The 15,037-nt window shown below is 39.8% G+C and overlaps 1 protein-coding gene across 2 annotated transcripts in view; it reads right to left on the bottom strand.

The window, feature by feature from the left end:
- The window catches only part of L3MBTL3 (L3MBTL histone methyl-lysine binding protein 3), a 134,555-nt gene that overhangs the window by 83,699 nt on the left and 35,819 nt on the right, over nt 1–15,037 (bottom strand). For both annotated transcript variants that reach the window (XM_032158933.2, XM_032158953.2), the window contains 5 exons: nt 14,451–14,535; nt 12,349–12,440; nt 10,029–10,133; nt 3,667–3,802; nt 1,729–1,820 (listed from right to left, as the gene is read on the bottom strand). In XM_032158933.2, coding sequence (XP_032014824.1) covers nt 1,729–1,820; nt 3,667–3,802; nt 10,029–10,133; nt 12,349–12,440; nt 14,451–14,535 — 510 coding nt within the window. The remainder of the gene's footprint in view (nt 1–1,728; nt 1,821–3,666; nt 3,803–10,028; nt 10,134–12,348; nt 12,441–14,450; nt 14,536–15,037) is intronic.

The following is a 15,037-nucleotide window of genomic DNA, read 5'->3' as shown; positions in this document are numbered from 1 at the left end:
TTCACTCCCACTTCTGAAAATATCTCTCAAAAGAGTACTCTACCAAAAGTAGGTCATCTTCATATATGAAAGGCTGCAAATTATTACAACTTTCACTCAACACTACAGATACATTTTATTCCTAACAGCAGCAAAAGAATTGGCTGTTGATGCACACAGCTATTCAAAATAGTTGGTAACTTAAAGAAATCCACAGATGATCAGTCATTCAGAACATGGAACAAAAACAGTAACAGTTCTGTAAGAGTTAGTGCTTAAGGTACAGTAGTATATAAACATCTCTTACTATCTTTTGTGAGGAATAATATATTAATATATCTATCTCTACATATTATAGATTAGTATATCTAGATACCAATTGTGCCAATTACAACACACAAGTCATTCCTTCCCTAAAAACAAAACAAAACAAAAAACAAACAAAAAACCTCTGTTAGACTCAATTATATGGATATTATTCTAACTACTTTAGGCAAAATATACGCTATCTCTCATTTTACTATGATTATACAGCTATCATTGTAAAAATGTAGACAGCCGTGTATCTGAAAATGTGAGAATAAGTTGTGTCTGAATAGATGGAACAGGCACTAATGCTATACAGAAATCTTTACTATGCGTTTAAGTACTGAAATTTATCTGAGTTCTGATCATAAATGTTTGAGTATTCTGAGGCAGAGGAATCTAGAAATGGAAAAATTAATTGTCTCTTAGATACGAAATGGAGAGCCCAAGACTAAATTGTATGCTAGCAATGCATAGAATTTAGGAAGACGGTTCAAGGCAGTTTATCAAATCCCTGACTGAAGTCATCATCAGAGAACCAGACAGGGATTAGGAAACTTGGAGCAGAGACAGCAGGCTGCTAAGTTTGCCACCCAACTGACCTTCCTCCCTGGGATAAGTTTTGACAGAGAATACCAACTGACAATGCACTGTTACACTTCGGCAATTAAACTATCCTCTCAATTAAGATGTTTTAAAATAATAAGCTGGCCCATTAACACTATTAGTAACCTAAACACACATACGCATGCACACAATTTGTCAGTTCTCTAATTCAACCTGGTTTGTGTTTGATTAAATCAGAGAACATTTCAGCCATTAGACTGATGCTCTCAAACCAACTGGTTAACACTGTTTCCCAAATGGAGGATTTTTGGAGTGAGGAGGTTTCTCCTGCTCTTGCTATTTATTTCCATTTGGAGGCAATGCTGTTAGTGAAACATTACTGCTTCTCCCCATTGTCTCACTCACTGCTACCAGCCTGGTGACTCTGGGAAGGAGGAACTGATGACACTAGAGAGAAAGCTGGGCTGCAGGGTGCAGTTTCCACTCTGCTCCTCAAGGGTCTAGTGTTCTCCGGGCTTGGGGGATGGGGGTGAAAGGAGAATTAAATCTCTTCAATTCTAGGGCTCAGAATCAAGCTTATTTGTCTGCAGATACAAGCCATGCACGTCCTCCAACTTAGCTCTGACCATCTGTAAAGATGGCATTTTGGTTTTCTACTGGCTTGCCCTTTATTCTTTCCAATTAGATCAGAAGTTGGGAAAAGAAAAATGTCATGGATCAAGTCTGCCACTAGAGGAACATGTTATGGAAAGTGGGAAAACAGGTCAAGAAGTAGACCTTCTTTATTATAGTTCCTTGTTATCACTTGTAATTGATCCTATGAGACACTCAAAAAACTTCTTCCTTTGAAAGGAAACGTGTTTTGTATGTACTTACTATATTCTGATTTTCAAATAATGACTTAGGAGCAGCTTGAGCTTTACATGTCTTAAGATAGGTCTGCCAATTGAATTCTTCTTCTTTATATCCTAGAGTAAGCACATATGAACAGATTGATTCAAATACCAAAATATTTTACACTTAGTTTTCCAGTCCTACTTTTATCTCTAACATGCCAAAATCAATCAAATGACTTTTTAAATAAACAAAATTTAACTCATAATTCATAACTATGTATATTTAGACTATGTTTATTTTCAACAAACTGTATTATTATTTTCCAATTCTGAATGAATGGTAATGGATATAAAGAAAAGGAATAAGGAAACAACTATGTATTATACCCAGGACACTTATTATCATGGTATTTCTACCAGTATTTAGGTAGAGTTCCTTAGCAGTATAGATACTGAACTAGAGTAGTCAAAATTCTTTATCTTTCTCTCACCTACTCTATTTTGGGAAGACTAACTTATAGGAACAAGTGGGAAGGTGGAAATAATAGAAATGAAACAGGTAAAATCTTTTTGGCCTATCACTTCAAGTAGGACAATTAAAGGTCTATGAAGTAAGGATGCTGGCAAATTACAATAAGGGAAATGTCCCCCCCTTAATTTTTACAAATTCACTGAAGTTAACATTTCCTTTAAAAAGGAAATTGAGCATCTTATTTTATCTGCGAATATGCTTTATTTTACATTCATTAAAGTCCAGAAGGCAGCACGAAAAAAACAGCTAATAATTTACCATATATAAGAGATCAATTCGTGAAAAGGCCTACAGATTTTCTTTTTCACCCTCACCTTTTCTATGCTATTTTGTTTAATCCTTCAGCTATCTGAAAATACCACTCTGCCATTATTTTTTCACTTAAAACAAAGGGATGGCTAATGCATTAAAGTCCTGAGATAGGCCAAAAATATCAACCCACTAACCTGAATTTTTGACATAAAGTAAACCAAAATAAATTTAATGATTGAAAAAGAAGGGAATAAGATATTACTAAATATGGCTGGGCATGGTGGCTTACGCCTGTAATCCCAGCACTTTGGGAGGCCGAGGTGGGCAGATCACTTCAGGCCAGAAGTTTGAGACCAGCCTGGCCAACATGATGAAGCTCTGTCTCTAATCAAAACACAAAAATTAGCCAGGCATGGTGGCAGGCACCTGTAATCCCAGCTACTCGGGAGGCTGAGGTAGGAGAATCGCTTGAACCTGGGAGGCAGTGGCTGCAGTGAGCCAATATCACACCACTGCACTCCAACCTGGGCGACAGAGCAAGACTTTGTCTCAAAAAAAAATTAAGAAATACTTTAGGGAGACAGTGAAAAAGATGATATCTGTTATTCTTGAACTTTGATGTAAACATGAAATAGGAAAATCACTGGGGAACTATAATATAAAGTACTCAAATATAAGAAAAGTAACTGCTATGAGTTCAACCCCCCACCTAAGCCAATTTTTAGTGTTATAGTCTTCTTGCCAATCTCCTAAATATTAAGATCTATATGGTCATGCATAATTTCTCAGGATTTTCTATATAATGAAAAACTGATTTGAAAAATTAGTTTAAACCAGTTTACACTAAACTTAGTTATGTAAACTAATTTAAACTAATTTTTCAAACCAGTTTTTTAAAAGATGTATGTATTTAATAATAGAAATTTGCAGGTAAACATTATTTGTAGTCAAAGTTGAGTATCATGCAAATATTATTTTACATGAAAATAAGCATATGAACGTACTTTATTTTCCTAAGTTGGATTCTATTTTTATTTCTTTTACTTTAATAAACATGGTTTCATCATGAATAATAAGGTTAAATTTGTGCCTATTTGAATTTTCATAAAGTCTGAATTCTTAACAATTCTAATGTAGCATGTAAGAAAATGAGTTTTTACTGAATTTAAAATATAAAACAAAAAGTGACAAAACCTTTTGGAGGATGGAGTTTGTGGCCGGTTTTCTCACACCACCCAACTGGGTGGATATCCAGAGCGTCTGCATTCACCCAGAAGTCATAGCAATCAGAATACCCATCAAAGTGAAGCTTTATCCGGTATCCACAAACCTGAGACAGGTAAAACAGCTTGAATTATTTTTTTAACTCAGAATATTCATATATATATATACAAAAATAAACATGGACACCAGGCATGATATAGTCTTAATGTTAATCAAACCACCCACATTAACAGTAATAAAACAACTAAACAAATATCCAGAATCTAAAGACAGAAGCTATTAAATTGGGAAGAGCTGAGCTGTGGCATTCTGGCAACATTCTCAGTTACATTAGGAGCACACGGATAGGGGGCAAAGCATAATATCCCACAAGTGCAGGTCCTTTCTCCACTCCCTATGTTGTACCAAGATGTGTCCCCAAGGTAAGCTGGAAGGCACACCAGCATAGCACACTCAGCTCTAGCATGGCCCCAGAGTGGACGGTCTGCCCTGCACTGAATGCTGCAGACCACAACTAGTGCATATGCACAGAAGTCAAGCTTTTTTTTCTCCACCAAAGCTGGGTTGGAGAAAGAAAGAAAAGCATCTCTCCTAGTTTATTACTTGGATGAGACAGGCTCCTAAGAATGCTAGTAAGAATGTACTCTGTATAACAAATGCCGTACATATGCCTACAGGGCCCCACTTATAGACGTTCTGATTTAGAAGGTCATATAGGCTTACGAGACCTGAGTTGGATCACACCCTGCCCTGAACTCTTAGAGAGAAGGTTCAGCCCCTCACACTTCTTCCCACTAACACAAGCAGATGTGTTCAAGTAGAAACACATACCACGCCAGATCTCTCCCCGCTCCAGGAGTGTCTGTCCTGCAGAACCCTGAATGATGAACTTAGACCAGAGTGCAGCGCCAGAGCAATTAATCCTCAAATAGTGAGGTAGCTGTACAGTTACTGTCATGGAAAGTTCTCTAAAACATATTGCTAAAATTCAAGTGGTAGAGCACATAACACAGAATGAGTTAGTTTATGAGAAAATTAGACATGTGGGGGTCCACATGTATTTATGGGTATATGATTATGTATACATATGTGTATTATGTGTGTATACATATACGTAAGTATATGCATTTATCTACATACATTAATATACACACATATGCATACATAAGTAAATACATAGTAAAAAGAAGTCTGGACGAATATTTGCCAAAATGTTAATAATGATTTCTTCTAGGAAGTGGTAGTGAAAAGGAAGGGGCAAAATGAGAATGATGGGCTTTTAATATTTTCTCTTATGTATCAGTATTTTTTCAGTTAGAATGTATTGATATACCACATATATAAAATTTACAACTAAGCTGACTCCCCCCAGAGAGAACAGAGTCTCTCCATAGAGCTGAGACTAGAATCCCTAGGAAATACAATCTCTCAAGTAAAGTAGGAGCTACCCCCACTCCCTGCAGCCACCCCATGCAAAGAGGGCTGCTTCTCTCCTCTCTCTCACAGTCAGCTATCTCTGGCCGATCCTAAGAGCTCAGCCCTTTAGTAACTTACAGCCTCTAGTTCCTTGTGGGCACACCGTTCTAAGCTTCTGCTCCCTTGAGCCAAGCTCTCTCTGTTCTCCCCATAGTCTCTATCTCAGGCTCACTGGAAAGCTATGCTTTGAGAAACAATCTCCTACATCCTCACCCTCCTTGCCCACAGTCATACCTACCTCGTCCTTCTCAAGCCTTTCCCCAAGTGTGCTCATGTTCCCAACTCTACCTCCCATAGACACAGGACGGGTTGCTGCCTCCCACCACACCACGGATCCTAAGCCAGTTCTCCCCCGCTGAGGCTCGAGCCACGTGGCTGAAGCAACTCTCCTCCTCTTCTTCCCCCATGCTAACCACCCAAACACTTAGCCCTGGCTTATTCTCTTCCTTTCCATCTGAGTACTTTCCTCATCCATATGGATGACTTATCCAATACCCTGGCATTTTGGCTCCCTTCCTCTCTACTTCAAGCCCTCACTCCCATGAATCCAGTTCCCAACAAGAACTGCTCTACTGCTTAGTATTAAATTTAAAAATCCAACCCTGGGACACATACTCCTATTCCAGTCTGCAAACCCAGCCCCCAGATGCCTCTTCCTCAATCTCAACAGAAACTCTAGTCTCACACTGATCCCTCTACTTCCTCCCTAGCAGCTCTCCTCACCCCAAGCCTTCCTTTCCTAGCGATCATTTAGAAAACATTTTCTTGCCAACATTTTAAAATGTCTGCCCTGATATCCTTTGCAAAATATTTGCCTGGTGACATTCTATCATTTCAGGTATCCATCTTGTTTCCACCTAACCAAGTCTAGTAAATGGTGATGGGAAGGAAAAAATGACATAACACCAGTCTTCATTATTCACGTACTGTATTCCATATTTGTGAAGTTATCTACTTGCTACAATTTGTTTGTAACCCCAAAATAATACTCACAGTGTTCATGGACATGCACAGACTGACAACACTTTTGAGTCACTCAACATGCATGTTCCCAGCTGAAGTCAATCAAGAAGGCGCTTTACCTTCTTGTTTCAGTTCTTATACTGGAAACAAGTGTCTTTTGTGTGGTCCATTTAGTGCCACATGTTCTACATTTTTGTGCTTTTCTTGGGCGATGCTACTGTTTAAAATGGCCCCTGACATAGTGCTGAGGTGTTGTTTAGTGTCCCTAAATGCCAAAAGGTTGTGATGTTGCCTTACAGAGAAGACACTTGTGCTAGATAAGCTTCATCAGGCAGGAGTGATAGTGCTCTTACTTGTGAGTTCAATTTTTAATGAACGAACAATATATATTAAATGAGGTGTCTTTAAACAGAAACACACATAAAATAAGGTTACATACTGATAAGTAGACGAAAATGTGACCAGAGGCTCACAGGAAGCTAACCCTCTATTTCCCCTAAGAGCAATGGTTCCATACAAGGTAATTTGTGGAGCATAACTACTGTGAATAATGAAAATGGACCAACAAAAATCAACTCCATCTGAATGCTGGGCTTTGCCACTGCCTAGCAATTCTCCTAGATGGTCCTGTCCAACTCCCTCTCCCATTCTTCACTGCAGTCTTTTCAAATCCCCCTCCTTCTCCTTCAGCTTCTAATCCCACTTTCTCCATCCTCACTCTCAGCCAGTAATTTGCCTTCTAACCCAAAGAAGATTTCCCAAATGTGTGCCTCCAAACGGACAAGCCTCCCTGTATCCACGAGCCCTACTTCTTCCTGTTCCACCTTCCTGTTGTAATGCAAGAGACTCCTCCTTCTGCCTAAGACTTGGATCTCCACATATACTCTGGGTCCCATCTTCTCCCAGGCCTCTTCTCTGAATCTTCCAATACTCTACTCCTTAGTGGCTTCTTCAGAATTCAAATACTACATTATCTTACCATTGTATTGCAAAGGGGCGAAAAAAAAAAAAAAAAGGCAAGAAGGGAAGGAGGGAGGGAAGGAGAGAAAAAAGACAAAATTAATATGAAAAGTAGCAATATGCATCAAAAATTTAAATGTAATTTATATGTCCATATTTTTCACCTGGCAATTCTAGAGATAGATCCTAGACCTACTTATAGAGGTCAGAGGATGCTCACTGGACCTTTTTTTTTTTGAATAATGAAAAAATGAAGATCACTCAGTTGTTCAATATGAGAGCAGTTAAATGAATTAAAGTCGATTCTATAAAATGGAGAACTACCCAATGGTTAAAAAGAATATGTATGCCAGGTGTGGTGGCTCATGCCTGTTATACAAGCACTTTGGGATGCCAAGAAGGGAGGACTGCTTGAGCCCAGGACTTCAAGACCAACCTGGGCAACACTGCAGGACCCCATTTCTAAAAAAAAAAAATTTAGCTGGGCATCAGGTGGTACATGCCTGTGGTCCCAGCTACATGGGAGGCTGAGGTGGGAGGATCGCTTCTGCCCAGAAGGTTGGGGCTGCAGTGAGGCCATGTTCATGTCACTGCACTCTAGCCTAGGTTACAGAGATAGACCCTGTCTCAGAAAAAAAAAAAAAAAAGTGTGTGTGTGCGTGCATGTGTTTGTGTATGTGTCAAAAACAAAATGCAGTACATATTTTTATACACAGAGAAAACATCTGGAAGGCACAGTCAACTGTTAAGGGTCATGCTCTCTGGGACATGGAATATGGGAGGAAGGAAGGGGGATCTGAAACAGGACTTTTATTTTTTATTAATATGCACTCTTACACTATTAATAGTTGAAGTTTTCATAATGAGCAAACATTACTTTTATAATAAAAAATAGGGAAGGTAAAATAAATCTGAAAAAAACAAAAGCTGAAAAACAGACACATATCATAAAAATTCCCTTTCTCTTTTATAGCTAAACTTCTCAAAAGCAGTCTATACTTACCGCTTCCTCACAATGATTTTGTAAAACTCAATTCTGTCCCCAAACACTCCAGTTGCCCTGGCGCAAGACACAATTCCCTCATGCTCCTCGAGACCAACCACAGCATCTGACACTGCTGCTTCTTCCCCACTTTAACTGCCTGCTCTCCCTGGTTCCTACTGCAGGCCCCTCTCCTGGTTCCTTTCTCTGTCTCTCGCTGTTCCTTTTCAGGATCCTGCTCTATTCTTTCTCCTGCACCCACCTCTTACATGATGGTATTCTTCAGGGCTAGCAACTCACGCCTTGTGCTCTTGCTGGGCAATATCATCCACTTCAAAGGACAAACACAAATCATCCACCAAGAAACTCTGACCCTCCTCTTCCAACTCAAAAGGGTCTAACAAAAACTTGAGTCCAGGAAGGAGAGAACATACAATGTCTGATCAAGTTTGAGAGTGTCAGTATTCTCACTGTAAATAAAATCTACACAAATGTTCCACAACAGTTTTCTGATATGAGTAAGAGAATCCGGTTATTTCCTTTCACTACATATTACATTATTACAAGCTGCAAGTTCCTTTAACACTCAATGCCTCAGGTTTCTCATCTGAAAAACGGGAGGGAAAGGGTTCTACCTCAAAAGGTTGTTTTGAGAACTAATAAAAGCTAACAGATGGGCTGGGTGTGGTGGCTCACGCCTGTAATCCCAGCACTTTGGGAGGCTGAGGCGGATCGCCTGAGGTCAGGAGTTTGAGACCAGCCTGGCCAACATGGCGAAACCTCGTCTCTACTAAAAATATAAAAACTAGCCAGGCAAGGTGGCACGCACCTGTAGTCCTAGCTACTCGGGAGGCTGAGGCAGGAGAATCACTTGAACCTGGGAGGTGGAGGTTGCAGTGAGCCAAGATTACACCACTGCTCTCCAGCCTGGGTGACAGAGTGAGACTCCATCTCAAAAAAAAAAAAAAAAAAAGAGCTAACAGATGAAAAGTACTTGGACTGGCTGCTGGCACACAGTATGCCCTATGTAACTATGTTATCACTGACTGAGGCTGTCATCATCCAGCACATGGTACTGTGTTCTGCAGAAGCCAACCTTCTTACAAGTTCACTAGGTAATTAAAGAATAGTATAATACCTAAAATTAGTACATAAGGCTATCTTATTCTTTTGGGAGGAATTTTTAAAATAGATATACCTCAAGGGAGGTATATACCTCAAGGGAGGTATATCTGGCTCAAGGGAGGGAGCAAGAAGAAGGCTAGCATATGAGGAAACACATTTTTTAAAGTACGCTCAGTAATATATGTATATATAATTGACTTGGTCATTTTTTCCTGAAAAATTTCATACAGATACCTTAAAATACTAAAAAAAAAAAAAATAAGTATCTGTTGGTCTGTTCCTTATGTTAAGGAATACAGTATGGCAAAGCCTATAGAATCAGACAGACATGGGTTCAAATCCTGGTTCAACCACTTTGAAGCTGTGTGGTCACAGTTTTTAAAGTACTCTCAGTAATAATATTAGACTGAGATATATATTTATATATTTGGCTTGGTCATTTTTTTCCTGAAAAATTTCACAGAGATACCTTGAAATACTAAAAAAAAATATATATATATATATAAGTTATCTGTTGGTCTGTTTCTTATGGCAAGGGCTATGGCATCAGACAGACACTGGTTCAAATCCGGGTTCTACCACTTTGAAGCTGTGTGGTCTTGTATCCATCATTTCATCACTCGGAGCCTCAGTTCCCTCATCTACACAACAGAGCTTGAGAAAAACCACAACATGCACAGGATTCTTATAAAGATCAAATGAAGTAATGCACACAAAACAGTAAGCACCATGCCTGGCATGAAATACAACCAATGGCAGTTTTTCCTCATTTTAAATCCCCATAATCACCATTTTATTTTAAAAATAAAGATGAGGCAAAGCTTACCTCCGCCACGGTGAGGACACAGTACACAGACTGATGCTCGGGATCCACGCCTTCTAATTTCATGCCAACTTTGAATCCATTTTTGTTATATGGAAAGGATTGATGCTAAAATGCAAAATGACAGCAGCTTTAGTTCCTTATCCCAAAGGCCTAGTTAAAGATGTAAATAGTTACCATTTTAAAAATAAAGACCATTTAACCAAATATATAACTTCTAAAAATCCAAAGAAAAAGAAATCAATAAATAACCCACTGAAAAAATGGACCAAGGCTATAAATAGGTCCCAGGAAAGGAAATGTAATGCCACATACCCTTTGTCTTTTACATATTTGAAAAGACGCTCGACCTCATGCAGAAGAGACATAGAAAGTAAAATTACACTAAGATATGGTTCACCTATCAGGTTGATAAAGATCAAAAAGTTTGACAAAACTGTGTTGGTAAAGCTGTAGGAAAACAGATACAAGCATACATCACTAGGAGGAATGAAAATTGGTACAACCTCTAGCAATTTCATAATATCAATCAAAATATTCTTTTTGATACAACAATTCTAATTCTAGGAAATTATCCAAGAGATTCTCACACATGTGAAAAATGACTGGTATAGAAGATGATTCGCTAAAGCATATAGCAAAAGATTTGAAAGTATATATGTATGTATGTGCAAATCAATAGGGAGTAACATAAATTATTACAGGAACAGGCCTAAGATGGAATACTATGTATTGCTATAAAAGAATGGTGAAGAGATTCATGACTCAGATGGAATCATCTTCAAACTGTCAAGTTAAACAAAAAAAGCAAAGTCCAAAAAGTATACAACATATGTTACCATTTGGTTTAAGACAGAAAGAGAAGGATCTGTGTGTATATATATATTGCTTATATGAACATATAATTTTCCAGGAAAGGAATATTAAGAACTGGTAACACTGGTTACTTCAGAAGAGGCAAATCTGGTGCCTGAGGGACAGGGCTATGAGAGACATTCTTTATACTATTGTAGTACTTTTATATTTTGAATCACACGCATTCATTATTGATTCAAGGAATTAGCTACATTTAAACTTTTTTTTTAATGTGAAAAAGTCTATTCTCTAAAGGACCAAAGCTACAGAAAACAATTACAGAGAACAAGTTTATATGTAATTACTACTATATTTAAATTAAATATTCTTAATATACATGTAATTGTCCTAACATTTACTAACATTTACTATTCATCACTTTTTAAAAGCTTGCTATGTTCACACCTACATAAAAATACATCTATGGCAGATTAATCACATACCATGATTAAATATAATGAAATAATTTAAACCAAGGGTCAGCAAACTCCAGTCTGTGGGTCAAATCCAGTGCACCATGAGATTTTGTAAACAATCTTACTGGAACATAGCGATGCCCACTTGTCTACATATTCTCTATGGCTGCTTTTGTGCTACAACGACCTGAGTTGGTGCAACAGAGACCACATGCTCTGAAATGCCTAAAATATTTACTATCTGGCCCTTTACCAAAAAAGTTTACCAACCCTTGTTTTTTTGTATGTGTTTTGTTTGTTTGTTTAGAGACAGGGTCTTGCTCTGTTGTCCAGGCTGGAGTGCAGTGGCAGGATCGTAGCTCACTGCAACTTTGAACACCACGCTCCGCTACATTTTCAATTTTTTTTTTTTTTTAGAGGCAGGGTCTCACTATGTTGCTCAGACTGGTCTCGAACTCCTGGCCTCAAGTGACCCTACTGCCTCAACTTCCCAAAGTGATAAGACTGTAGGCAGGTGTGTGCCACCACACCAGGACCCCAACTCTTGGTTTAGTCCAGGGACACCAACTGCTACTCAGAACTACATCTGATATCTATATTGTTAACTGATTTTAAATCACTTAAGATAAAATACTTTTATCATAGCTAATATAGTGACCCATTTTTAGACGTTTCGTTGTGATAGTACGTAAATCGTAGTAACTCATTTTTAATCTCTCAAAGCCACAATGTTGACATGAAATTTCCTAATATTTTTTCTTCATCTGCTAGTTTTTCATGGTAGTATTAGTATCCCTGTTAAAACTCATGATTGCAAGCCCATAAGATGCTGAGAGAAAAGAGCACACATGTGTCAGTGTGCACCCACACATGTGGCACGGGGAGGTACACACATGTCAATGTTAACTGCCCTCCATATAAACACACACATCAAAAACTGCATGCTGAAAAAATGATCCCAAGTCAAATTTCAGTGGAAACAACAATCCTAATTCAGGCTGGTATCCCAGCTCCTGTGCCCTTACAGATCATGTCTCTAGGAGGGCCCATACCTCCTTGAACAGCTTCGCCGGCACTGCCACTGCTTTCTCCTCTTCCAGGTAGGATGCCCAGCACCACGCTTTCTTTCCTTTAGGAGGCAAACCTGAAAGGCAAGCAAGACTGAAATGACAGAATTTCCAAATCTAAGCCAGCAGTGATGCATCTGTGAACTCACACGTCCCTGACTGATACTCTGCCTAGCTCTTCTCTGACTTCCAGGACTGGTATCTCTCAGTCTCTCTTCCCGGCTCCTCTTCCCAAAAACCAAGATAAAAAGTGAACTGTGGTTTGCACCCACAGTGAGGAGGACAGGAGATGGAAGTGGAAGAACTTAGAATAAAAGAAGAAAACAACAGGAAGTCAAGATAAAACACTACCACAGAAGCTACAGGAAGGGAGAGCTTCTAGAAGCAGGATGCTCAAAACATTTTCCCTAAGAGATCAAGAAGTTGAGGACTATGGAAAGGCCAGTGCATTGAGTGGCTGCTAATCTTGAAAAGGAAGGAAAACAATCAATATAGTGAGAAGCAGATTTTTAGGTGCAAAAAGAATACGTAAGTGATAAAAATAATGGAGCAGTTAATATTAGTTTTATATATTTTGGATTAATTTGACAAATACTGGAAATGAAGGAAAAATATAATAGCCTGATGGATAGCAAAGCTGAGAGAAAGGTACTTTGGAGATGAGACTGGAACAGGCTAAGGTAGAGCATACAAAGAGAAGAAAAAAATCGGAAAACTTAAGGAAAAAATGTGACTGAAGGAACAAGGTCCCAGAAGAGCCAGGGGCCTGGAAGTTCATCCGGGGTAAAAAAGAAGGGCAGGGGAAATGATGGTGAAAGAAACAGACATTTCGAGGCAGAGTGCAGAGGAACTGAGGAATTTACACCCTTCATCTCAGTGATATAAAATAGAAGGTCAGCTCTGAAAAGACACAAAAGTTAAGCTGTGTGCGTGGGGCTGGTGGGGCTATTTCCAGTTTTTTGAGCAATTAACAGAACAAGGCTAGAACGCACCCTGGCACTGAGGAAGAGCACCTGGTTCATGGCCCTGGTTTGTCGGGACAGTATGACTGACTGTGCAGGCTGCGAGCTGAGGCAGGCAAGGGGATAGAGCCTAGTGGGGGACATCCCCCAGGGCCTCTATGGAAGTGACCCAAGGTCCACACAGAGTAAGCAGAAAAGTACATCGAGACAAATACTAAAGGGAAGGGCTGCAGGGCCGGCTTCCTCCTGGAAATAAAATGCTGCCTGAGGAACAATGAAACAAACAAAAAAAAGGGCCAGGCACGGTGGCTCACGCCTATAATCCCAGCACTTTGGGAGGTAGACACGGGCAGATGGCTTGAGGTCAGGAGTTCGAGACCAGCCTGGCCAATATGATGAAACCCCATCTCTACTAAAAATACAAAAATTAGCCAGGCGTGGTGGTGCACACCTGTAATCCCAGCTACTTGGGAGGCTGTGGCAGGGGAATCACATGAACCCAGGAGGTGGAGGCTGCTGTGAGCCGAGATTGTGCCACCATACTTCAGCCTAGGTGACAGAGTGAGAATCCATCTAGAAAAGAGAGGGGAGGGGAGGGGAGGGAAGAGGAGAAGAGATGAGAAGAGAAGAGAAGGGAAAAAACAGGTTCCATGCCAGGAGCTCATGTTTTGAGAGGGAACATTAGAAACTAAAACTGTGGGAAATGAACAACAGAGGTTTTATAAAGAAGCAGAGGCAGGAAACACCTACTTGATGAGGGGGACAGAGAGAGAGAGGGAGAGAGAGATGGAGCGGGGGAGAGAGAGAGAGAGAGGGAGGGAGGGAGAGGGGGAGACAGGGAGGGAGGGAGAGAAGGAGGGAGGGAGAAAGGGAGGGAGAGAGGGAGACAGGGAGGGAGGGAGGAAGGAAGGAAGGAAGACAGTTCTCATGCTTACCCTGAAACCACTTGAAAGTTATGAATTTTCGTTTTTTTCCTTATCCTCAAAATCTCAATCTTTATTGACAAAACTGAATCAAAGAAAATCCTGAAGTAATACTTTAACTGGCATGACTAAAATTTCCACCTGTGTGAACCATTTCCAATTTCATGGAGTTACAAGTAAGACTTTATTTTCATCAGCTCACCCTGCTTTAATACAGCCGAATCCCCTCGTCTTTTCCTCCGCGCTCTCTGCGAACCCCTCAGGATTCTTACATCTTGTTTGCTCTCCTACAAAAAGAAAGGAAAATTATGACTTTAAAGTTCAAGAAATTGGCACCAGTGAATAGTTAGAGAGCTGTCAGAAAGCACTTTTTCTGTTGTTCTTTTCTTCAGTTTTACTTTGTAACTTTTAAGGAAAGTAAGAATACAGTTCATTTGAAAACTGTGTTGCTTTTGGCCTGAGATTATTACAAAGTAAGACGTATCCATGTCTTACCCGCTGGAAGGGCATGGACACCGCTCCCCGCTCCTTGAAACACTTTCCACTCTCAGCTGCATGACCACTCCGCTCTGATTTTCCTCACGCCTCACCGGCACCTCTTTGTCTCCTCTGCTGATGTCTCCTCCAATCCAGTTCCCTTCTCTACTCTTTCTAGTCCCTTTCCCTGGGTTTTCAAGGTCATCTTATATAGGCCAGATACTCCCAATCCACATCCTCAGCTTCTTCTCCCTGACTCCACGTGGCTGTAGACAAATGCCTACTTGGGATCTTCACCTGGATGGTTAATCA

This window comes from Hylobates moloch, unplaced genomic scaffold (genome assembly GCF_009828535.3).
Source record: "Hylobates moloch isolate HMO894 unplaced genomic scaffold, HMol_V3 SCAFFOLD_2, whole genome shotgun sequence".
Taxonomy (NCBI): Eukaryota; Metazoa; Chordata; class Mammalia; order Primates; family Hylobatidae; genus Hylobates; species Hylobates moloch.
The sequence above is the reverse complement of the archived record's forward strand: the minus strand, read 5'-3'. Positions and strand labels throughout refer to the sequence as shown.